Here is a 25898-nt window from a genome sequence, read left to right as displayed (position 1 = left end):
GATTTTTTAATACTTTCTTCCCCCTTTCACATACATTCTATTTTGAAACTCGCCCCAGTCCTCTCTCAAAACTCGGAGAAAATGCATTTGGTGCGCACTTTCTGCAGCTCTACCGCAAAAACGAGTACGGTGACCCCCATTTTTTATTTCATGATTTTAATAAGGACAGTGCTTCCTTTCAATGAGAAAAAAATTGCACAAATCTATGTTCAGTTTTTTGGCAATTTTACTAAATTGTACGGATTGAGCTATCACGGGTCGAATAGCGCGTGTCCAATTCAATTCTACTTTGGAGCGTAAAATAAAAACAGGAGCATTAAAAGGTATTTTTCTGGTATGTAAGTGGATAAACAATACAATAAAGTCAAATTCTGTGCGATACCACATGCATCATCGACAAAATCTCTCGTTTTTGTCTAGTTTTGGGCTGCGCACGATTTTTGACAAAGGGTCCAAAATAGCCGTATTTCTCAGCATTGTGACGTCAAAACGAGCACGGTGACCCCCACTTTTTATTACTTTTTTATCATCTTCTTGACTTGGTACATTAGTGTACCAAGTTTCATCTACAATCTATGTTAGGTTCTTTTACTAGGGAATCACCTTAAGTATGTTCCGTATTTGCCTTAGCAAACATTTCACACCTATTCTGTACATTATTTTGAGGTTGTCTGACCTTTAACTTTAAAGCGTCTTTCCCATTCAATTGACTCTAAAGTATAATGTAAATGCAATAATCTGGAGTTTGACCTTAAGCTTCTAGCTGCATACCATTCTTGTATTTAGCTAGGGATAGTGAAGTTGTATTCTATTGTAGTGAGCCAGCAGTTACAGTAGTAGCCCGAGTTGTTTAATGGTACCATAAAAAGCCAGGTTACAATCTTTTGCTATTGTCGGCCACTTGACTCGTAACTGAAGAAGGGACTCTTTTTCTTCTCTATTACTTCATATTTTATCTTTGCTAATATTTATCTCGCTTCCTTCCTCAGCTTACCCAACTCCTCCAAGGCCGACTCCACAGCCAACCTTGGCACCTGGAAAAAGTAAGGAAGTCTGAAAGCACAAGTGAAAGTGTGTTTTTTAATTAAAGGGGACGTCACTTAGCCATTATGTATTTTCATTGATCGACCATTACTAGTTCGGATGCAACTGGCGAAAACCAGGGTCTTTTGTGCAGCATATTTGATGAGATTCTCAATATTTTTTTTAAGTCATTACTGATATTCATTCCTTCTTAAAGTATGTAAAAGTGAAGTGTTATCTCATTATGAAACTATCTTGCACCTGATAAGATATATTTCACGGGACAGTGTAGTCAACGACTTACCAACCTAAACAGTCCGGCTTGAGATTTTCTTTAAGTCCCCCCTCCGGAGGCTCTATTCCATTTACGTTTAGGACTGGCATAATGGAGTTTGGGATCAATTAATTCAGTAGCCTGCCTGGGCACACAATCCCGCCAGCTCCGCAGGCTGGCGTAGCTGGCGAATTTCTGGCAGGGTAGCTGGAGGGACTTAGGAGGCTTATTCGGGCTACAGGTTTAAAATCACACCCCTGGGAGTTTGGCTCAGCACAGCATAAGCTCCTATTGTGACTCTTTTAACATTTATTTTATCTGTCAGTCTGCAGAGCTCGCATCGATCTTGGTTTCCTCATAGATGGCACTAATAGTCGCTATAGATTTAACAGAATCCTCAAGATTGTTTACCAAATCATCCGATATTTTGACATCTCCACAATCTACACCAGGGTGGGCATCATTACGTACTCAAGCAGTGCCATACCCGTCTTTAACTTTAAGCGCCTTACACGGAAATACGACGTGTTAAGAGCGGTAAGGAAGATACCTTTTCCACGAGGGAGGTCCTACACCGGACGAGCCTTGCGTTTTGCTGGGACATACCTGTACTCTACTAGCTCACGGTCCCGATCCAAAATACTTGTTGTTCTTACTGGAGATCAGTCGTTTGACAGCGTCAGTCGCCCAGCTCAGATGTTAAAGCGAGGTGGCGTGGAGATTTTTGCGTTTGGGATGGGTGGAAGGAGAAGTAATAGATATTTGTCTTCCATAGCGCACGACCGTTACCACGTGTTTAGTGCACGCTCGAGATTGGGGCTAAGGAAGGTTATTGAGAAATTAGTGGCAAAAATATGCGCAGCTACTCCAATCAGAAAACCAACACCCACAGGTATGGGTTTTTATTTCTTTTTCTTTTTCTGGTTTAATTTTGTTGTTTTGTTGTTGTTTTTGTTTTGGTATTTTTTTCGTCTATTTGTTTCATTTGGTTGGTTGACTCAGGACTGGGCCCCTCACTCCTGAGCTTCCTTCTCTCATATAAGGCCTGGGTCACAGTCACAGTCACAGTCCGACCAATGTATGTGTTGCCGAGTTACAGGAGATTTTTAAGTTGCCTTCGTATACTTAAAGGTTTTCGGTTCAGTCAGCTTGTTTCAAATTGTACCCTAAGATCCAGAGTTTGAGTGACCCAATGACGGCTGCACAGCGAAGTGTTAGGGAAATATATATCGAATGAGAAGAGGCTCAGCTCCTATATTACTTACTGTATAAATTATGATATTGTGTCTGTTCACTTTTTCCTGTCCTAAAGGTGGATTTCCATTGTCGCGTAATTTTTATACGCTTGCGCCAGTAAATAGAATAGAGGCAATGTATGGAAGGTCGCGCGTAAAGTGAAAGTTCAACTTCGCTCAACTTTCACGTTTAAGCGCGACCTTTGATTCACGCTAAATATATTTATGCGCGTACGCAGGTAAAAATGTCGCAACAGTGGAATTCCTCCTTATATGTTGCGCGTTAAGCGAGTTTTACTTGAGCAAAATTTTGCAAACAGCTAGAAATTTTGCCAATGAAGTCAGCTTTTCGTTCTGGACCTAATCGACAGCAAATATAGGGCAATCGTCGCACAGGAATTTGTTCAGTTATTGCACAATTATTGTTTTTGTTTGCTCTTTTACTTACAGGACCACAAACAATACCCACTCGTCCAACACAAAAGCTAGGTAAGGAAAATTACTATAACTGTGATTCAGTTGGATATGTTCAAATTTGAAATATCTTACCACAATTTCTCTTTTTCCAGTTCCGCCTCCAGCAATGGGCATTTACCCCCTGAATGGCATCACCCGCGGGAAAGACATTGGCCCCTTTAAAAACCCAAGAGCTAAACTTGTCAACGTAGTGCCCAAGAACGGCCCCGATGGGCTTCCAGCAGGATCCTATCAGCTCCAAGGATTCGCAAACAGCTACATATACTTCCCAAATACAGGGCGTTTGGATGCTCAGAACTCCATCACCATCCTACTTTGGCTAATGCCCGAAAGCGCCGGACCTATTTTCCATTACTTTCCCCGGGGTATCGGTGTTAATCTACGAATGATCAGCCGTAAGGTCATCCGCGCGGAGTTCGTCAGTCGTAATCGAAAGGTCACAAGGCGAATTGCAAGGAGGATTAGATCGCGAGTGTGGAACTACATTGCAGCAACGTACGATTATAACACGGGTCTGGCAACATTGTGGTTGGATTCCATCCCTATATCACAACGAAATATCGGAAGGATTCGACTGGCGACAAATTACCCGGCAGTGTCTGGACGTAGACCTGGTGATCCCCGGCACTTCCGTGGTCGCATTGCGTGTCTTCAGATTTACAACCTAGCATTGAATTCCTACCAGATAAGAAAACTTAAGAGGTTCTGTTTCCGTGCAAGTAAGTTCACGCTTTTCATGCTAACACGTACCTTAATTTTCATTTCGGAAAACGGACCAAAGAATGTCCAATCTTAATTTAGTGTTTGAAGGGCTTGAGCAATTAATTGTCAATTTTTGAAATAAATCTATTTAACGTTATTGTCGAGCGTTAAAACCTGCAGTAGTCTTGAAAGACATCAGACGTTCATTAGATTTTACCCTGCTGACCTTACTTACCTACTAACTCTCTCATTTACTCACTCACGCACTTACTTTTTTATTATTATTTTAATCATGCTTACCTTATTATTGTAAATCACTTTTTAGGGCCAGTGACACCATCGCCGACAGTGCCGAGTAAGTTAAACAACTCGTTAGTAATAAAATGAAATATATTTTGTAGTCGCAGTGTTAGCAAGATCAAGTGCTACCTGAAAATCGAACGGAAAAGTTTGTATAAAAATTATGTTACAGATCAAATTTTGCCTTCAGGTTAAAATTTTTTAGCTAGGTTGATTCTCAATTTTCCCTTCTCCCTTAGGGCTAGGAGACAAAGGAAATTAAGAATCATCCTAGGATAATTCAGAATTAACCTGCAATCAAATTTAACCTGTAATATGTACATGGAAATCCCTAGGATCGAATAAATGCTGCATCAGGGAGGGTGGTATGGACTTGCTAAGAATTGCCGTAGAAGAACATCCTTGGGAAAATTGTCTTTGGCTAGGGATGGGTGGGAAAGAAGGTAACTAAAATTTGAAAACGCCGCCCAACTTTTTCAAGGTTGGCAGCGTTATCAGGGAAAATTTGATGTACTAACTCCGCGGAAACTAGTGAAAATTTTCTCCACGTCTCGATAACATCACGTTTTTTTTTCAAGATTGCAACCTCATTAGGTCGCATGACCCGCTGTTCACTTGAATGGAGTACTGCGCAACGGCCGCTCGACCTCATAACCTCGGTTGCTTCGGTGTGTACGATGTATCTGGAGTGCTCTCTCTCTATTGCGCTTATTTTTCAAAGGCTTTGCGTAGCAGCATATTTACGTCTTTTATTTAAGGGAAGTTTTCGCGAAAACTTGGCGGAAATGATACTTTGCTTTTTAAAGTGTACAGTGTGTTTTGGTTTTACTGTGCCACTGATTCCGGCAAGAAGAGTGCTTTTCGGTTTATGCTTTATCTTGAGCTAAATACTCTAATCTTCTTGCTCAGTGGCTCTGTTTTCTTAAGTCTCGCCTTTTGTTATATTATAGGACTGCCTCGCGTTGTTGCTATATACCCTCTGGACGAGCAGAACAAGGGACGTGACGTAAGTGGTCACCGGAACCCAACCGCTAGGCTTGTTGGTGTTCGAGTAGGATCGGGACCCGACGGATGGCCAAATACAGCCACCGAGTTCTTCGGAAATAAAAACAGCTACATCGAATTTCCGAATAGAGGAAAGTTGGATACTCGAATTTCTATAACTGTTCTCGCCTGGGTATTGCACTTAGGACAGTCGGGGCCCATTTTTAATTATAACCGTGGACCACGATGGGGAGTCCATCTATGGATGACACGGCCACGGCAATTCTTTGCACGGTTTGTGAAACGCGGTGGTCGCTTTACCACACCGCTTGTCACTCACGGTGGAAACGTGCGCTTTAAAGCGTGGAACTACCTAGGCGCAACCTATGATGGAAATACAGGAATGGCGACTCTGTGGGTGAACAACCGACCCGTAGTTCGGACCAACATCGGAAGGTTACGCCTGGCTACGAATCGTCCAGTACGAATGGGTGCAAAGATCGGTGATCGGCGTTACTTCCGTGGCAGAGTGTCTTGTGTTCAGGTGTACAGTGTTGCACTGAATCGGAAGCAGATAATCGATGCTTCCAAGAGATGTTTTAAAAGTAAGTTAACACAACTTTTGTAAGCTGTTAGTATCTAAAAGTGGAATTTCACACAGTAATTTTCTTTTACACAACGTATTCTGTCACCCTTTTCACTGAATGCAGGAAGGAGCTAAAACATTCCTTGTGAGGCTAAAATAATGGTTTCTCTTTTTTTCTTTCCCTTTTTTTTTGGTTGACAGGAAAACCACCTCCAGCACCTCCTTCACCAGGTATGATAATTATAATAAGTGCCGATAAGTTAGTTTTGGTCAGCTATCGATACACTCTTTTGAAAGCTTTATGTTTGCTAGAATTAGGATAATTAATCGGTGTAAGAAGTGGGGACATCGGAACTGTCTGTGATAACTAAGAACAAAGCATTTCAGCCAATTACAATACAGTTGCCTATCGTAGTGGTAAATAATTTCGCTTCTGTTTCCTTAAATTCTCTTTTTTTTCCAAGAGTATTCAGTCAACTCTTTCAATACCTTCGTAAGACAGACACCTCAAGTTGGTCCCAGCTGTACTTTATTTAGTTTTTTATTATTTAATAGAGTAGTGCCGTTATAGCTGCCCTTAAGCCTACGCCATATTTGCGATCTCCAAACGTTAAAAATTAAAGAAGTTGCCAATAGTTTTGCAAAAAGACTCAACCGCAGGTTTCGAAAAATCGAAACAGTTCACAGTTCTTTAGTCCTAAATACGTAGAACTAGTGCTGTTGACTGGCACCCGGCTAGGTGACAAGCACTGCCTCGTCTCTCTTATACGACCATTGTGGGACGTAAAGACCCCTTACGGACCTAACCCTCTGTGGCATTGACAATCTCTAGTGTGCAGCTGTCGTGGGTTGTGGGCATGGGTGGGGAGGGCACTTCACATGATATCAAGGAGTCCTGATTTACCGATCTTCATTGGGGTAGTCTGTGTCTAGTCTAAGACAGATATGATAAAGTATGATTACTGTAACCTGCCTCGGGTTTAATTGCTGAGAAACAGTTTGAATTGTTAGTTAAAGATTAGTTTCCTTTTTTGTCATTCAATTCCAGTCTGCAAAACTGTGGTAGACCTCGGCTTCCTGATCGATGGTTCTGGAAGCATTGAATACCGCGGCCGGGGGAACTTTCGGCTAATGCTTGATTTTGTCAAGTCTATCGTCGTCACACTACCGATATCCAGGACCCAATCACGCGTGGGTGCTGTTCTGTTCTCCACGAGGCCCATACCGCTGTTTAGGTTTGGTCAGTTGAACACAGTCACCCACATCAAGCAAGTTATTGACAACATCCGCTACCCACGCGGCAGCACTTACATTGGCAAGGCGTTAGCTTTCACAAGGAGATACCTGTTCAGCGGACGTAGACGCCGTAACAGCAAGCGTATTCTTGTCATGCTTACAGACGGAATATCTCAAGATCCCGTGTCCAGGCAGGCAGCGTTACTAAAGGCACGAGGCGTGGAGGTTTTTGTTGTTGGTATCGGAAAAGCGCTGAAGAGACGCCAGCTGCTGCAAATCGCAAACGATAGGCAACACTTTTCTGTTGCATCATTCAGAGGACTGGCTACATTATCGAATGCCATAAGATCTAAAATCTGTCAGATTATCACTCCACCAGGTTTGTGCATAGGGTCATTAATAAGAAAAAACAGCTGCTATTATAGTTGTTCGCGGTTTCGAGATAAACATGAGGGGAACGGATAATTCTGAATTGCATTAACCTGATTACCTCGTTTCCGTGCGTTTATAAACAATAGATTACTGAACCACGAGCTCAACTGTTTTTGTCAAACCAAGCTGTCCTGAGACAACACCACCCAGTTTGTAACGGCATGTGCGAAATGTTAAATACCACGGGCAGTAACCATTTACTCGAGCCATCCGGTTGGAAATCTCGTTACTAAACATTTTTCAATAGGCCATTTGCGTAATGACGTCATTTTACTACTACGACCAGAATCCTTCGGGTTTTTGCTTTCTTATGCAAATTAGCGCCTTTGTTATTTAAACCTCGCTGGGATTACCAAATTTAAATGTGAAAGGAAAAACGAAAAGAATTCTGGTAGTAGTAAAATTACGCCATCGTGCAAATGGCTTGCAGGGAAGGTCCCCTTACAAAGTTTATCCAAATCAACTGGCGAAACAAAAGAAAAATTGTATCACCTCAAATCACGGCTCATATCTTTAAAAGCTCCCGAAACGAAATGGCTCGAACCATTTGCTTTTCCGACCGGAATTCCCAGCTTTCCGATTTAAATGGTAACGCCCTAGAACCCAAAGGTGTTCCAGAGTTTCCTGTAGTATTCGGTATTTTAGTACGCGCGCCTCTTTGTTACAAACTTCCCATCCCTGGAAAACGCCTGTTATTTTATTATTGCCACTCAAAAGCCAGAAAAACTTCTTTAAAATTGTTCTTTTAAACTACTTCTGCTATTCCATAATTCAATGAATTGGGCATTGGATGTGGTTGAAGAAAAGAAGCTGTTCCATTTATTTTTTTGGAAGCGGGTGGCATCATAACAATTTTATTTAAATATTAAAAACGAATGTTCCGGGCCCTTAAATTTTCATATTTACCCCACAAAAAAAAAGAACCCTGGCTTTCTCTCACTAGCAGGAGATTTCGGAGTCCTCCTATGGCCAAGCTTTCCGTCTTTGACGATTGTGTATGGTAATAAGGGTGTGCGAAAATGATAACCGCAATGACATACTTTTAACGTAATAGAATTTTCTTATGTTCCCTTTTCTTAGTTTCTCCGGTTCCACCTAAGCCAACAAGAGGTGAGTTATGCATGAATCCTCCCGAACCCTTTTTCGTTGATATAGCGTCCTACAAATCCTTGATACCAATTCTTCATCCGTAATGTTTGATAAAGGAGAGACTTATTCGTCTGTGAATCTAGTTAAGGGGAATGAACAAATGTATCGTTAGGTGTAATTGTAACTTAAATCAAGATAAGTATGCCTTCAGTATAAATTATAGGTGAATCTGTACTCTTGCCTCTATTCTAACAAGAGTTCTGTCATTTGCAGCTCCCCTTCCAAGAACACTCGCGGTATATGCATTGGACGGAGTACGTCGAGGAAAGGACATAAGCAGAAACAGAAACCCCAAGGCAATTCTAATCGGCGTTCGCCCTGCTCCAGGTCCGGACGGACGGCGAGATGGGTCTTTACGATTCTACGGACGACGAAACAGCTTTGTGGAAATACCAAACACAGGAAGGTTGGACGCCAGATACTCTATAACTATTCTTGTTTGGGTATTTCATGAGGGAGTGGCAGGTCCTATCTTCAATTACAACCCACGGGGATTCGGTGTCCATTTATGGATGACGGGACGGCGAGAGCTTTTCGTGCGCTTCGCGAGACGCTCGCGCCAGTTCACAACAGCAATTAAAAGTCGACGTATCAAGTACAAGGCATGGAACTACGTTGGTGCAACGTATGACGAAAGGAAAGGCAGAGCAACACTGTTTATAAACTCGAGAGCAGTTGCGTACAGAAGGATCGGCCGTATCCAGTTGTCTACAAACTACCGTATAAGGCTTGGAGCGCGGATTGGCGATAGGAGATATTTCCGTGGAAGACTCTTTTGTGCACAAATCTACAGTGTCGCACTAAGCCGGAAACAGGTCGACGAAGCAAAACGAAAGTGCTTTTTGCCAAGTTAGTACAGACCTATTTTCCATTTCTAATCTTTATTTCCTGGCTATGTTCATCTTCCAGTAAAAGTGTTAACATAAACGGCACGGCTTTGTATTCGTAGCATTTTTAATTAGTTCCGAGTACTCGCTGTCGCATGAGTTGCGTAGGCCTAGGTTTCACCATGATTGCTGATGTATTCGACAACGACAGACAAACACATTTCTAAACCGTCAATCTGTCTATGGCAGACAAGAAAGGGGAAAGGGGTAAAGTGAATCGAGGAACATAATTAAGGCGAAAATAATGCAAAGTTTAAAGTTAGGATGGTTTTAAATCAGAAAATACGCTCTTTCTTCCAGTTCCACCACCGCCCCCGTCGCCACCTGCGCCACAGCCAACACCCCCACCAAGAGGTAAGAATACTTTTACTCCCCGCTTCAGAAACTCTAGGGAAAATGGGTACAAGCTTTGGGTGGTCAAGCGTTAGTTATGATTGGTCATAAGTAACGCTTGTCCAAGTACACGATCCCAGAAATCGTTGCGCCTAAACCTTGTACCTATTCCCTATATAGTTTATGGATTGGGGAACTTGGCACCATTCTTTTATAGCCGTTTTGGCAAGGTATTATGATAGATAATCAGCACTGTCAATTATCTGAATTATTTGTTTTTCCCCTGTAAAATGCTTAGTTTGCAGAGCTCGTCTTGATCTTGGCTTCCTGGTGGACGCATCACCTGGAAGATTCAGCTTCCGTGTGAATCGACAATACATCAAGGAGACAATCAGACGATTTGAAGTTTCAAGGAAAAAAGTACGAGTCGGCATTGTGCTGTTCACGTCCAGACCTACTTTAATGATGAGTTTTGCAAGAACTTACGCGCGAGCACAAATCTACAGAGCTGTGGACCGGCTGCAGCTTAGAAGACGAGGTGGAAGGTATCTCGGGAGAGCCCTGACGTACACCAGACGCTACCTGTTCCGAGGCAAGCCGCGCTGTGGGCGAAGAAGAGTACTTATTGTCTTGACAAGCGGAACCTCTCACGATAGAATCAGACGCCCCGCAAGGCGCTTGCATGCATCTGGTGTTGAAATATACGCCATTGGTATCGGCAGTGTGAGAAGAAGATTTCTCCTGCAGATTGCAACAGGGTCTAGACACGTGTTTAATGTCGGCGCAAGGAGACTGGTGTCAATTACGCGGATTGTTAAGGACAGAATTTGTAGTTCACCAGGTATTATACTACTGACAGGAGCAAGCGCTAAGTCAAATACAGTAAATACCCGCATATAAGAACCTAGATTTAAGAACCAGTTAGGCTAAGATTGTCCATTTAGACCCCTTTTACAGAAAAACCTATTTTAACCTACCATTTTGAAGCAGGTTCCTATTTTGAGAAATTCAGTCAAACCCTGAATACACAAATTTGATAGAACAAGCTCAACTAGTTAGCAAAATGAAAACAAAGCCCTGGCAATGAGACAATTGAAATGTAGATCTATATATCCTTGCACTTAAATACCCACATAGACCCACGTAATAATTGCCTCTTTTAATTGATAATACCATTACCAATACCATATGGCAACAGAACACAAGTGTTATACATATTATGCATTGAATACCAAAAATAGGCCCAAGTAGACCACACCCACCAATGACAAACCTGTTTGAGAACCCGAGTAGCCTCATTTTCCACTTGGCACCATTTTTATAAGAACCTTCTTAGCCCAACTTGGAAAAACTTAGGTTCTCTTACGCGGGTTTTCACTGTACATGACACAGCGTGCGCACAGTACATCCTTTAACATGACAGGTATTTCTTACACTGTAGTCCCCTTGTGACGTGAAATTCTTACGCCTGCTACCGATTTTAATTTTGCAGAAACTGAAAAAAGCACCCCTGGAAGTAGAAGTTTTAAGATCCTTTTTTCTTCACTTAAGAACGTTCTCCCTACGTAATCATCTGAAATTACCCCTCATTCTAAACTTGTTAAGAAATGATTATTATGTGAATAGTCTAGTATTTCTCTAACGTAGTATTTTTAAAACAAGTGCCAAAAGTACCTAGCAATCAATTAACTAGCATAAAACAAGTCATTCAATTTAAAGAAACTCAGGTTTAAAGAAAACAGTCTATAACAGGGGTATCCTTTTATCTTTTTTCCAGTAATTATTTCCGGAGGAGCGGTTGCTGTGTACCCATTTACGAGTGCGTCTCGTGGAAGTGACGTCAGCAAGTTTAGGAACCCAACAGCTCGGCTTGTTGGTCTTTCCCTTATTCAAGGGCCCGATAGACATCCTCAGGGAGCTTACTTTTTCCCTGGGATAAAAGGGCGAAGAGGAAGACGCAGTTATGCTTTAATCCCTAACAACGGTTGTCTTGATACTCGATACTCCATAACTATTATTGCCTGGGTGTACCCGGAAAAGCCCGGTCCCATATTGCATTACAATCCCAATGGATGGGGAGTTCACTTTTGGTTGACTCGCCCGAACGAACTTTATTTTCGTTTAATGCCAAGACAAGGCTCGCGAAGGAGAGTAAAACCGCTCACCAGTAAAGGTATCAAGCCGTACACTTGGAACTATGTCAGTGCCACGTACGATCATCGCACAGGACTTGCCACTCTTTGGGTGAATGGCCTCCCTGTCTCTCAGAGAAACGTCGGGAAGTTCCCATTGGGCCTAGCAACTGATTACCCTGTTGTCGTTGGCCAGAGGCCGGGTGATAGACGCGTCTTCCGTGGGCGCATAGCTTGTTTGCAGGTTTATAACGTAGCTTTGTCGCGGGCTCAAATTGTTGCGAAGAGAACTCAGTGTTTCAGAGCAGGTGAGTGAGCACAAATCGAATAAACACCTTACATAACATCACATTGACGAAATCCTTGTATTGTTACGTACGTTGGCTCTTTGTCCTCTTATCAACGCATTGATCGTCTCAAACTATGTAATTTCTTCTCTTCATAATCTTCATCATCATGATATCATCATCAAATCTTTTATTTAAAAAAGGATAGAAATTTAAAGCGTAAGATTTTGGGTTCTTCGTGAAAAATACGAACTCTAAACTGCCTGTAGAAAGGAAAACAATTTATTGTTATTTGCTAATTACCCTTTATGACAGACATCTACGAACCCTGACTTTCTAGAACTGTGGTTAACACCTTCTAATAGGTTTCATTTTTTTTATCTCTGCAAAACAAAAATATAAATGTTCCACTACCGAGTTGCCATAGCCTCTGTTTCAAACTGCGAAGCCATTTAAGTGATATGAAAATGATTTTTTTTCTCATGCAAATAAAACTCGTTTTCACAAGAAAGGTTTTTTCAGTTAGCTTCAGTTCGTTTTGAAAGTGAGAGTTTTCGGAACTCGGAAATTGCCTATTGGACAGTGATTTGAAAAGTATGTTGTTTTGGAATGACATTTAGTATTTGATATGAGTTATTTTTTTATAGCTGGAAATTTTTTCCCAACAGCGCGCGCACTCTTTGGTTACTTCGTGGTCACATGACATCTAACAATGAAGCTGTTTCCCGCCAAAATCTCTGAGAGGGCAACATTGCAAAATCTATGACGTCAGAGGGTTACAGCGCACTGTTACCCTCGAAATGTTGACCGACGACTGCTGTTACACCGAGATTTTATGAATTTCCAGCTTTAAAATTTTCGGGTGGGCCGGAAGCTCTAAGAACGGCTCACAGGATTGGTTTAGAAAACAATAGATAGCCCTAACCCAAACAAAACTAACAATGAACCCCAACTCTGAAACCATAGAGCTTCGGGCCAACAAGAACCTATCAAATTAGAGGTTTTAAAGAGGTTCTGGCTAACAGAAATTTCCAGCTACAGAGCGTTTTCACATGTCACGGGGGCCATATTGGTGTTCCAAAACAATAAAACGGCGGCCATGTTGGTGTCCCAAACCAATCCTGTGGGACTTGAATTAATGTCTTATGCAAACGCTTTTTTTTGTTCCAATAAATTTGCATAAATGCTGGCCACGTGAGTGAAAACGCTGGATATAACAAATCACTTTAAGAGACTGGTCCCTCGGGAAACAGTTAATTTCGTTTCCCTCGAATCTCAATGTTGAGTTTCTCGGGGAACAAAATTAACTGTTTCCCTCGTGACCAGTCATTAAGTGTTTATTATTACACTTTTTCCGACACTTGAAAACAAAGTCAATATATTTCATGACATTCCTTTCAAAATTGATAATGCTAGATTGTAACGTTACTGCTTTGATGGTCTGTTTTTTTAGTTCCCACCCAGCCTACAACACCAGTGACGCCAGTGACTCCCCGACCAGGTTCGTTCGACATATTTTTATTCAAGATTACCTGGGTACTTTTACGGAAAAGCTTAAGCTAATGTAGCATCAAGTTTATATATATGTCCTTAGTCCGCACGTACGTATTTTGAACGAGCTTAACTCACTACACGATACGTGGGTGACAAACGAATACACTTTTCTTTTCTGATTGAGTTTTTTCTATACTTCTATACCAGTACAATTTAAGGAAAAAGAAATTTTATTGTATGTTTTTGTTGCCTTATGTATATGTCATGTATAGTTAACAGTTTTTCTTATTTACGTGTGTAGTTTGTGCAGCTGCTTTGGACTTGAGTTTTCTTATTGACGGATCTTCCAGTATCGAACGTTACGGTCGTGGAAACTTCGGCCGAATACTGAACTTCGTCAAGTCACTGGTCAGCTTTTTCCCGATCTCGCGCCGAGAAACCCATATCGGCGTTATGATGTACACAAGCCGAGCCATACGAATTTTTAACTTCAACCGATATTACACCAGGGCAGCTATCTTGAGGGCTATCGATAACCTGAGATATCCTCGTGGGGGTACTCGAATAGGGAAGGCACTGTCATCTGCCCGTCGATACTTCTACAGGTAAAGCTTTACTGAAAAATATCTACAATGGTGGACAAAAACCATTAGGGCAATGATGCAATACAATAAAAACCCGCGTATAAGAGGTTTTTCCAAGTTTCTAAGTTTTTCCAAGCTAGGCTAAGAAGGTTTCTTAAAATAGTGCTTACTGGAAAATTAGGTTACTCAGATTCTTAAACAGGTTCTTATTCTTATATAGCCATGTTAAACTCTCTTTTGATTAATCCGGACAAAACTAAGGTTCTAGCTGTTGGATTACCACAACTTTTAAAGAAACTGTCATCATTCAGTATAACACTTTTTGACAAGGAAATAACACCTGTGCCTGTCGTTAAGGACTTGGGTGTTCTTCTCGACACACGCCTCAGTTATAACCAACATATCACTGAGATTGCCTCTAAATGCCTTTTTAAATTGTACCAAATTAACAGAATCAAGCACCTCCTGGATAGGAAAACACTTCTGTTAGTAATAAATTCATTTGTCTTTAGTAAACTCCAATATTGTTCAACTGTCTGGAGTAATACCAGCAGCAGCAATATTGACAAGTTACAAAAAGTCCAAAACTTTGCTGGGCGAATTATTCTGGGACTAAGAAAGTATGACCATATTTCGGATGGGTTGCGATCATTGAAATGGCTTCCTATTAGAGAGAAACTCATTCTAAATGACGCTACTATGATGCACAAATGTATTAACAAGCTTGTTCCAGACTATCTTGCTGATATGTTTAAATCACGTTCTCAAGTCCATAATAGACAAACTCGATCATCTGGTGCTTTGGATATACCTTTATGTCGCCTGTCAACAGGGCAGCGCTCCTTTGCTTTCAGAGGAGCCAAACTCTGGAACTCCTTGAATGATAACATTAAGTCCTTAAAATGCCCCAGGAATTTTAGACGTCATCTTGCAAATGTTTTATTAAGTTGATATATTATATTATTGATATATATTTTGTAATTATAATATTATTGTATTTACATTCTCAATTAATTTATATATTTGTATTTTTTTTTATTCTATTGAGCTGAAAAGCCCACTTAGGGAGCATCAATAAAGTGTATGTATGTATATGTATGTATGTATTCTTAAAAATAAATAGGGTGTTTGTCATTAGTCGGTGTGGCCTATTTTGGGCCTATTTTTGGTGTTGCATGCATAATATGTTTTAAAAATCCCTTTAATCCAAGCATGTTAAAGCGATTTATGAAGTTTATACAAAGCTATGCAAGTTAAACAGAACAACAACAACATTAAAACATGGTGTGTTGCTACTGGGCCAAACATAGTACTCAACTTCTCAAAATAGGAACCTGTTTCAAAATTGTAGTCTAAAACAGGTTCTTATGTGAAAGGGGTCTAAATGGGTAATCTTAGGCTAACAGGTTCTTAAAATCTAGGTTCTTATACGAGGGTTTTTACTGTACTGTGAGTTATCTGTGTTTTACAACTGAAGTTTGAAAAAGCATTGCTATCCTTTTACAAATGTTTTACTGCTCTTCCACCCCACCCCCTCACCCTTGATACCGCCATGTTAAGACTCAGACAGCAAATGTTTTTGGAACACATGTCCATGAGATGAGAGGAGGGGCTGGGCAAGAGCAGTTTGTTTGGCCTATGAAGAAAAACGCAACGAGCGAAAATTTGTCAATGACTTTAGCTTGATATTGAGTATAAATATATGTAGCTGTAGAGGCAGGAATGAATGGAGTTGTGGTAGACTATAAAATCCTTACAGTAACTTTAAGGTGAAATACAAACATGGATTTGTTCGTTCAAGTGCGTTTGAGTTTGTGAACGCATCCAACCTGCGCTATTACGGCCTCCGTCCACACCTGAACAATGAATCAATGATCGTCCTTACCGAATATTTCGGTAAACGGTCTCCCAAGTGGGAAAAAGGATAAACGTTGTTCTCATGTGGATAGCTGTAAACGCTAAGGTTTATAAACGGACCCGTGACATAGATCACCTGAAGTGATTCCATCTATTTGTGCAAAAAAAGTACCCAAATGTTCCTAACAGAGGGATGGATTTATTTGTCAAAATTAGGGGACGCTCTCACTGGCTTATTCTGAGTTAAAGGCAGCTCACAGAATAACTGTTTCTATGACTTCAAAGGGTAACAGTGCCCCTGGTCCCTCGGTAAACTAGTTAATTGTGTTTTCTGATTGTTCTTTTTTTTAATCGGAATCTCAATGCGACTGAATGAAAATTCCGGGAAGCAAAATTTTTTAAGTGTTTCCCGTGGCATCACTTATAAGAGGGTCAATTTTCCTATCTCCAGAGGAAGAGCTGCGCGTGGTCGCAAGAGGGTGGCTGTGGTTCTCACCGACGGCGTATCCCAGGACTCTGTGAGCGCGCCTGCACGCCGTCTCCGTGCCACTGGCTGTGAGGTTTTTGCCCTGGGAATTGGACGAGGATATAGGATATCTCAGCTGAGACAAATAGCTACAGATAGTAGTCATGTATTCACTGTCTCCTTTAAATCCCTTGGACAAGTTATCAAGCGAATTAAAACCAAAGCTTGTCAAAGGATACCAAGTAAGCTTAAGTTTAGAAATCATAATGCTGATTACCTTTTTTCAGCAATTCGAGAAGTCCCATGGACTTCTTGGTCTAAAACATGCTTAGAAAGCTATGTCAAGCACCTTTGTTTGAATTTTACCATGGAAATATAAAGAAATTAAACGTAGTTCAACTGGCTGAGTTTCGATGAAAGCCCAGCTCTGGAATATTTCTTAACAAAGACTGTTTACTTCAGTGTCTGCGTCAATTTGAATATGTTTACTTTGACTGCGGCGAGGTTAACGGTTTGGAAGCCAACTCTGATGATCCATTCCCAGAATAGAGGAATTGGCACTAGAATGAATTCTCCGTATTATTCTCTCCCCCCAACCCCCTTTCTTTGTCGGCTCGCTATTGCTGTTTAGGTACCTAATAATCAGTAACTGAAACAAGTTAGAAAAACTTCACTTAATGACAAGTCACACTTTCAATTAATACAACAGCCTTGGCTACTAACAGGCTTTTGTAAACCCTTATGGTTTTATGATAGTGAAAGTTGTTAACTTTTTGATCGATTTCTTTTCGCAGCCCTACCACCTAGAGGTTAGTTGCTTTTCTTTGACTCCTTGAGTTTTTTCAAATGCATAGCCTATAGCTTACAGTGCACAACCTTTGTATGTCTATCTGCCGTCGTTCATGTTTTTTCATGTACGATTTATTTTCCTTTTTTTTTTTACATAGTACCTCTCCCCAGAACTCTGGCCGTATATCCACTAGATCGTGCGAGAGGTGGACGAGACATAAGTCGAAGAAAGAACCCAAGCGCGAGAGTTGTAGGTGTGAGGTACGGCTTGGGCCCTGATGGTCGTCGAGACGGTTGTAGCATGTTCTACGGAAGACGCAACAGCTACGTGGAAATTCCCAACACAGGGAGCCTCGACGCGAGGTATTCCATGACTATCTTAATCTGGCTGTACCACGTGGGACGTGCTGGTCCTGTTGTCAATTACAATCCAAATGGATATGGTGTACACCTGTGGACAACTGCACGGCGGGAACTTTTCGCGCGCTTTGTGCGCCGCAATGGACGCATGACCAAGCCTTTGAGAAGCAGAAGGCTGAAATACCGCGCATGGAATTATGTCGGTGCCACGTATGATGAGCGAACTGGGATCGCCACGCTTTGGATAAATTCTCGACCATATGTCAGGCGCCGGCTGGGTCCACTACGGCTATGCACTAACTATCCTATTCGATTGGGCGCAATAAAGAGAAGCCGAAGTTACCTGAGGGGAAGGCTATTCTGTTTGCAGCTCTACAGCGTTGCTTTGAACAGAAAGCAAATTTTTGAAGCCAAGAGAAAGTGTTTTCTACCGGGTTAGTCATATTGTAATAGCAACAGGAGCAAGATTACGTTACGAAGTAAAGTCTGCGTGCAAGTATGCGTTAGAGGTCAAATTTGAAGTTTGCATAGTAGTGAACTTGTTCAAGGCAGTTGAGTAACGGCGGTTGATTTAGAGACCTTACTCGTTTTAGCAAGCGTAAGGGTCGACTATTCTTACAAAGTCACTACTTTGATAGTGGTGACCTCAAGTAGTATGGGCTTTAAGTGCGATTTGGACTTTTATTTAATTTTTCATTTGTTAATTTTGCCTCAATGCTACTATTGTTTATTCTGTATGTACTGACTGATATCTTTTTTTGTACTTGCAATCACACATGTGATTGCAAGCAAAATGACGACTGACTTCGAACATAATTAAATGAAAAGTTTAGAGCAATTATCATATAGGCACAGGTAATTTTGGCAGCAAGGATAGTTAAGGAACTGGTCCAATTAAGTGGACCAGGACCACCCTGGACTAAAAGTGATAGGGCTATACAAGACAACACTAGTTTGATGTGCCTGATGGAGATAAAGTTTTGGCGTGAAATTCTAAGATAAGAACGAAACATCTTGCTTGCATGAAGCCTCCAATGTCAGATAACCTACAATGAGGCTTTTATATCCTATACGTTTCTCCTGCTAGTCTAGAAGAGGGGGCTATGTGAAACAAACTCCAAAGTGTGAAACAAACGGACACAACCAGTCCTTCTGTGGAGTGGTACGTCTTGGCTGTGTACTATTAACTTGACCAATCTTTAATTTCTTGATAAATGACTAAAAGATTCTCAGCTTAGGTTGTTGTCTAAATTTACCAACTTCCGACGTCCTCAGTCTTTTAAATAAACTTATTTAAACGAAGAAATTGTTCTTTAAAGGACCCAAACCAACGCCAGCGCCACCCACACCAGCACCGACACCACCTCCACGAAGTGAGTACATAAGTGTTAAGCATTGCATTGTGGTACAACTTCTTGTATGTTTTTTTAAAAAAAACAAAAACAAAGGAAGAACAAAAGTTAACTTCGATTAAAATTAACTACAACATCATAAACAAAATACAAATATACCAATTGGATGGACAAGCCAGAATCAAAGAATCGATTCTTGGTTTGCAACCACCTGACATGGCGGCCATGTTGGTGGTCAATACAGTTATTTCAAAGAATTTATATGAAAATGACTTTAGTTCCCAGAGGAGTGAGATGCTTTTGTTCTTGACCACCGACATGGCCGCCGCGACGTCTTGTACAAACCAGCAATATAGGAAAAAGATCTTAATGCGAAATTCTTTTTATTTCCTTTAAAGTTTGCAGAGCTCGCATTGACCTCGGATTTCTCATTGATGGATCTAGGCAAACTGGTACAGCAACGTTCGTGCGTATCATTCAATACGTTAAAGAAACAGTGAGACGATTCGACGTCCAAAGGACGCAAGTAAGAATAGGTTTGGCTCTATTCGCCTCTCGACAGCGACTTATATTCGGCTTCGCTCGGTCCCCCAGCCGTGCCCAAGTGTATCGTGAAGTCGGAAAGTTAAGACTTCTACGTGGAAGAAGAAGGAGGACAGCACAAGCTTTACTTTATGCTAAACGTTACCTTTTCAGTGGTAAACCCAAGTGTGGTCGTAGAAGGGTGCTTATTCTCCTGACTACTGGTACATCACGTGATAATGTTGTCAGACCAGCAAGGATCTTGCATGCTGTAGGAGTGGAGGTATACGCTGTCGGAGTGGGGCGTGTCAGTGTGACGTATCTTAGGAAGATTGCCACTGATCGGTATCATGTGTTTTCTGTGAGTGGCCGCAGATTGATTACGATCGTAAGAATGATCAAAGACAGGATGTGCTATTCCCCAGGTAAAGTTTTCTATAAAACGTTTTGTTGATCAGTGTTGATGTTGTTGTTGGGTAGAGGTAAAGGGAGAATCGATCTTCAGCACGTTTTGGACTGAACCTTACTTTAAATATTAGGTTTCATTGTTTGTCTTCACTTTTATGTGTTTTTGCTCGTTTCATTGCCTTGCAAAAAAGCTTGTGGTTGTAGAAGTTCTGGCAATCGTCTATTTTAGACTGAAAGCTTAAAGAGAAATATCTCGGATAGCATCGACATAACAAGCTCGTTTTTTCGCGCATTAAGGCTCTCGACAAATAATTTTCACTTTTAGGCTGCCAGACACTGGTCTAAAGCGGCGATAGATTTCCAAAACGTTTTTTTTTTTTTTTTTTCATAAACAGAAGTTTGCACAGTTGTCTGTCAGTACTCCTTCTTATTCAAACCATCAATATATGTTAATTTTTATATTATTTACTGAAAAAAACTTTCGTTTCTACTTTTTTTAACCAGTGATTGTCTCCAGAGGAGCGGTCGCCACTTATGCCTTTACAAGTGCAGCGAGAGGTAGAGATATAAGTCAATACAAAAACCCGCCAGCACGACTTGTAGGCGTCTCCTACATCACAGGCCCAGATGGTCATCCTCAGGGAGCTTATTACTTTCCTGGGAAAACAATTCAAAGGGGAAGGCGAATTAAAAGCTGTGTGGTTATTCCCAACAACGGCTGCCTTGACACGCGTTACTCATTGACAATGATATTTTGGGTTTACCCCGAATCTCCTGGACCTTTGATCCATTTCAACCCGAAAGGATGGGGCGTTCATTTATTGATTACTCGTCTATACCAACTCTACTTCCGGTTGATGCCGCGTAAAAGGTCTGGCATTAGAGGGAAAGCGCTGGTTGGTCGTGGACTTAAACCGAGGACGTGGAACTATGTCGCCGCTACTTACAACCACAGAACTGGCTTGGCGACTTTGTTTATCAATAGCTATCCGATAGCACAACGAAATGTTGGGAAGTTCCGAAATGGACTGGCAACTAATTACCCGATAATCATTGGTAAGAGGCCAGGAAGTCGACGCGTGTTTCGTGGACGTCTCGCGTGTTTCCAGATATTTAACGTGGCACTCACTCGACTCCAGCTCGTGGCACTGCAGAAAAAATGTTTCCGTCCAAGTAAGCACCTAGAATGTATCGGTTTTATTAAATCTTGTAAGACTGCTCACCTCAATCTGATGTTTGTCGAGGTCGATCGCCGAGTTCGAAAGGCTTCTCTCTTGGGGACTGTGCAATAATTTTCAGGAGGGGAGCTTTGAAACCAGAGGGGGGGCACCATGTAAAATCATAGCATAAAGATGGGGGCAGCATGTAAGATAATCTTTCAAGGAGGGGAGTGGTATCTAATTTTTTTTGTGGGAAGGCTGTCACAAACCATAATACTGATTTCGTATCAAAATATAGCAAAGAGCTAACAATAATAGACCCACCCACGGTTTTTTCAGCATGGCTGAAAAAAACCCCTTAAAATAAGTAAAGTTTACCGAGTTTGAAAGTGATCCGTTGAAAACTGACGAAGATACAGCTCAGCAAAGTCGATGAATTTTACAGAGGTATGTATGGTGAGGGGTGGGGTGATTGCAAGGTCGTGCCCCCCCCCCCCCCTAAAATTTGGCGGCTTTGTGGAGCAGTAGTTTCGTTCGCTTTGGGCGTACCAACTTTAAAAAAGAAAAATTTACTAATTTTAAGGCGCTCTTTCCAGCGTTGTATTTATTAGCTTACTGGCCTTTATCAAAACTTAAAAAACCGTGGAAGGGTGCATTAGTACCAAAGCTATCAACGATTCTGGTTACATGATGTTTTAGCTCGTTTGTAACTACACAGGGGTGTATCCAGGATCTCAAGTAGGCGGTGTCCCATAACAAGACAAAAGTAACTAACAGATTTAGTGTCCCCTCAAAAGCAATTACTATTAAATGTAAAGACATAATTTTTAAGTGACCTAGGGGTCGGTCAGAACTAACTTGCCTTTGTTGGCAGGGGGCGCTCCGTAATATTACTTCATGCCAGGCTCTTTTTTCAGAGTCCCCCTCCTGATAATTATTGCACAATCCCTTGATTCTTGTGGCGAGCGAAAATTGGGCGGAGTACAAATTACCCGTTATGGTTGGGGCGAGGAATCAAGAAAAATATTCTCACTTTCTTTCACTCCCAGTCCCCTTGCTCTCTTCCCAGAGTTCGAACAGCAGATGAAATTATGATGGCGATTTTTTGAACTCAGGGATCTCTCTCGACAATCACCAGGGAAATGGGGGATTATGAATAGCCTAGGATTTTATGCCCTTTCTCCATGAAAACTAACGGTGTTAACGTTGGTTTTGTTTTCCCTCCAGTTCCTACACGCCCACCAACGCCAGTACCAGGTGATTATTCTTTAATCCCCTTTAAAAATGTTTATAGGAAAGTACATGTATATGCTAAAGCCGTGACAATTATACTGGGCCATAACTTTCTGCTTGTTTTTGATTCCAGTCTGCAAATCTCGCGTGGACCTTGGAATACTTGTCGATGTCTCCAGAAGTATAATGCGAAAGAACTTCAGAAAGGTCATTGATTTCTTGAAATCTCTGATTAGCTTCTTTCCGCTTTCTACGCGAGGAACTAGGGTTGGTTTGATGATATTCCATTCTCGATCCCAAGTCGTGTTTGGTTTCAATCGATATGGTTCTCGAGCACAACTTGTGAGGGCAATTGGCCGCTTAAGGTTTGTCTGACTGTAGCAAGAAAATATAAACTGGGAAATTTGTTTCTTAACACTAAATGATTTAAACCTACGTTAGGGGTATTATAATGTAGAGTTTTTTACGTCCACTCTGAAATTTGACTAGGCACCAACCCCGGCGGCGTGGTACGTACATCGGGAGAGCACTGCGTAAGGCCAGAAGAAGACTTTTCCGCAGGCGATCACTGCGTGGACGTAAACGAGCTCTGCTTGTCATAACCGACGGTGTCTCCGCGGATCGTGTTCGCCGACCCGCTTTACGGCTCAGGAAAGACGGCGTGGAAATCTTTGCCTTGGGTGTTGGATCTGGTTTTAGAAGACGTCAGTTGCAACTTATTGCCTCAAATCGTCTTAATCTATTTACAGCTGGTTTTAGCCGTCTTGGAAAAGTCGTGAAAGCTATTAAAGAGAAAGTATGCGAGCCTGCTAAACCATCACCTAAACGTAAGTTCTGGTGTCTTTTGCAAAGAGTAGAGAGTAGTTCAGTCAATAACAGTTATTATCAGCAGTATTATTGTTGTTGTTTAGATCTGTATCAAGATGTCGAGAAAAGTCAAATATTATTCACCAATTGAGAATAATTTTCCCTTTCATTCACCTCATCTCGTTCCAACTTTCTTCTGGCATTTATCCTCTTCATTTCTTCTCCGCCTCCCTGCCCTCCTCCCCCGCTGAATCCTCGCGTGGTGTTCAAAACACTAGTTAGAAACACTTGGAAGAGGTAGGATGGATCATTCTTCAGTTCTTACGAAAATGGTCAGTTTTCTCAAGTCTGTTCTCTTTTTTTGTTTTGTAGCCCCCGTTCCACCGCCAACAAGTAAGTACGGTGTGAATTTAGATAGGTTACCTGTTGGTTCAAGATGTATTTTATTTAATATAAGAATTAGGAATAGTTTTAGGACAATAATAAATAATTGTGTTCCCATTAAAGCAGATCAGCTTCATTTGATCATTCAAAGCTATTTTATGGATTCCGGATTCGTAATAAAAAGCTTTGTTTTATCAGGACCACCACGTGCCGCTGCTTTGTACCCTCTTAACAGCAGAACCCAAGGTCGTGATATTGGTCCAAGAAAAAATAAACCTGGGCGTTCTCGAGGAGTACGTCTGTCTCCCGGACCAGATGGCTTCCCCAGGGGTTCATTTTATTTCCTCGGTCAACGTGGGAGTTATACGTATTTTCCAAACCATGGAGGTATCGATACCAGAAACTCAATCACTCTTTTAGCGTGGGTCTATCCTGAGAGTGGTGGACCTATATTTAACTACAGACCCCGGGGCTCAGGCGTCAGCTTGTGGGTCATCAGAAGAAGGACGCTGTATGCGAAGTTTGTACGGCGCTCTGGAAAAGGTGCTTTCGTACTGAGAACTCGACAAGCTCTTCGACCGCGCATGTGGAACTACATTGGCGCAAGTTACGACTGTAAGACTGGGTTAGCAACGTTATGGCGGGAGTCTTCGCCCATTGCACAAAGAAACATCGGAAGAGGGTTAAGGCTGGCCACTAACTATCCTGCTGTTACGGGAAACAAGCCTGGCTCCAGGACATATTTCCGCGGTCGTATCGCATGTATGCAGGTGTTTGATGTGGCTTTGAATGGTCTACAGATGCGCAAACGCAGGAATGTATGTTTTAGAGGTAAGGAACAAACCTTAGAAGATCTCCTTGCTAAAAACAGCTCAAAATTTTCTCAGGTTATTGAAATCTGCAGAGGGTTACAACCAGCTTCCAATTGCAGAAGTTACCTGACTGCCAACCTTGCGTGGACATTTAGACCTGCCCGAAAAGACTGGATAATCCGCGACTAGAACTTTGGACCGAAAAATCTAGTAGGGGCTTCATGATGTGCCCCTCTACTTTTTTACCAATACTCTTTCTGAACTATAATCTTTTGCATGACATCGATTTTAACTTTCTGTGTCGTACTTAGTAACCGATAATGGATTTGATTCTCTTCTTAGGTGGCCCTCCGCCCACACCACCTCCACCTGGTAAGTATCTTACTGTATAGGCGAATCTTTGTTTACACTTTTTGCGTCATTAATATATGCTTATCACTATCTGGTGATGCTAATAAAATATAAACTCTGAATATTGAAAGGGCATAACAGTTTCAGTTATCTCTGAAAATTTTAGCCCAATACACCGAATGGTTTCGGAGAAATTCTCTTCTAAAAACTCGAAGTTTTACAGATAATATATGGCTGATGTTACGTTGACTTCAAGGGAGGGCTTCTTTAACTTGTGCACTTGTTTACAAACTTGCCCGTGATGTTAAGTCATACGGTGTTTCTTCCTCAGAACTTCCACTTCTCGTGGCCATCTTCCCCCTCGACAAGGAATCCAAGACCAAGGACATCACTAAGAACAATCCACCAGGTATACCATCAAACGTCCGCCCTGCTCCAGGCCCTGACGGACGTCCTGACGGATCAACTCTTTTCTTCGGATCAACTAACAGCTACATCGAGTTTCCAAACAATGGCCAACTAGACACCAGGCGTTCCATGACTATCTTAGCCTGGGTATACCATAACGGGCGTTCAGGTCCAATATTTAACTACGACCGGCGTGGTTTTGGTGTTCATTTATGGATGGTTGGACCCAGAGTTCTTTTTGTGCGCTTTGTAAGACGCTCCCGCAGAAGGACCTCGTCAGTAGCAACCTACTCTAAAAAGCCACGTTATCGCGCGTGGAATTACATTGGCGCCACGTACGATTACAACACTGGTGTGGCGACACTATGGCTCAACTCCAGGCCCGTTGCACGGCAAAGCATCGGTCGCTTTGATTTGGCCACAAATTATCCAGTCAGAATGGGTGCTCGAATTGGAGATCGAAGAGCATTCCGCGGAAAAATCGCCTGTCTACAGGTGTATAGCGTCGCTTTGACAGCAAAGCAGATTCGTGGGGCGCGGAAGAGGTGCTTCAAAAAGAGTAAGTCGATTTGATTATATCTGTTGAAGAGGGAGACTATTAAGGGGCTAGTTAAAGAAAGCAGTCTTTTTTTTTCGATTCTACGTTGTCTTCTGACAATGTTTGGAAGAAGCACTTTTTTGGTCAGGTTTAACAATATTTTTGCTGCCTCATTTAACTTCTATTTTGTCCATAAATACCCATAATCTATTCAATGCACTGACCATTTCTTTTTCTTTTCCATTTAGTTATTAAGCCAACTCCACCTGGTGAGTACTATTTTGTGTTTTATCAAACCTTGTTACAGCAATTTCATGTTCTTTTGTTGACAGATGA

General features: G+C 41.7%; 1 protein-coding gene across 1 annotated transcript in view; it reads left to right on the top strand.

Moving 5' to 3' along the window:
* The window catches only part of LOC140953249 (uncharacterized), a 101877-nt gene that overhangs the window by 8643 nt on the left and 67336 nt on the right, over window positions 1-25898 (top strand). Inside the window, exons 12-39 of the mRNA XM_073402749.1 lie at window positions 990-1043; window positions 1623-2189; window positions 2983-3021; window positions 3102-3728; window positions 4037-4082; window positions 4921-5600; window positions 5783-5812; window positions 6630-7196; window positions 8597-9247; window positions 9586-9639; window positions 9917-10459; window positions 11396-12058; window positions 13491-13538; window positions 13833-14136; window positions 16424-16680; window positions 17233-17247; window positions 17386-18021; window positions 18907-18960; window positions 19338-19886; window positions 20374-21042; window positions 22257-22286; window positions 22396-22627; window positions 22752-23089; window positions 23442-23462; window positions 23652-24284; window positions 24608-24637; window positions 24948-25583; window positions 25811-25831. Coding sequence (XP_073258850.1) covers window positions 990-1043; window positions 1623-2189; window positions 2983-3021; window positions 3102-3728; window positions 4037-4082; window positions 4921-5600; window positions 5783-5812; window positions 6630-7196; window positions 8597-9247; window positions 9586-9639; window positions 9917-10459; window positions 11396-12058; window positions 13491-13538; window positions 13833-14136; window positions 16424-16680; window positions 17233-17247; window positions 17386-18021; window positions 18907-18960; window positions 19338-19886; window positions 20374-21042; window positions 22257-22286; window positions 22396-22627; window positions 22752-23089; window positions 23442-23462; window positions 23652-24284; window positions 24608-24637; window positions 24948-25583; window positions 25811-25831 — 8994 coding nt within the window. The remainder of the gene's footprint in view (window positions 1-989; window positions 1044-1622; window positions 2190-2982; window positions 3022-3101; window positions 3729-4036; window positions 4083-4920; window positions 5601-5782; window positions 5813-6629; window positions 7197-8596; window positions 9248-9585; window positions 9640-9916; window positions 10460-11395; window positions 12059-13490; window positions 13539-13832; window positions 14137-16423; window positions 16681-17232; window positions 17248-17385; window positions 18022-18906; window positions 18961-19337; window positions 19887-20373; window positions 21043-22256; window positions 22287-22395; window positions 22628-22751; window positions 23090-23441; window positions 23463-23651; window positions 24285-24607; window positions 24638-24947; window positions 25584-25810; window positions 25832-25898) is intronic.

This window comes from Porites lutea, chromosome 11 (assembly GCF_958299795.1).
Source record: "Porites lutea chromosome 11, jaPorLute2.1, whole genome shotgun sequence".
In the NCBI taxonomy this organism is placed as follows: domain Eukaryota; kingdom Metazoa; phylum Cnidaria; class Anthozoa; order Scleractinia; family Poritidae; genus Porites; species Porites lutea.
This window is presented reverse-complemented; position numbering and strand designations above follow the sequence as displayed.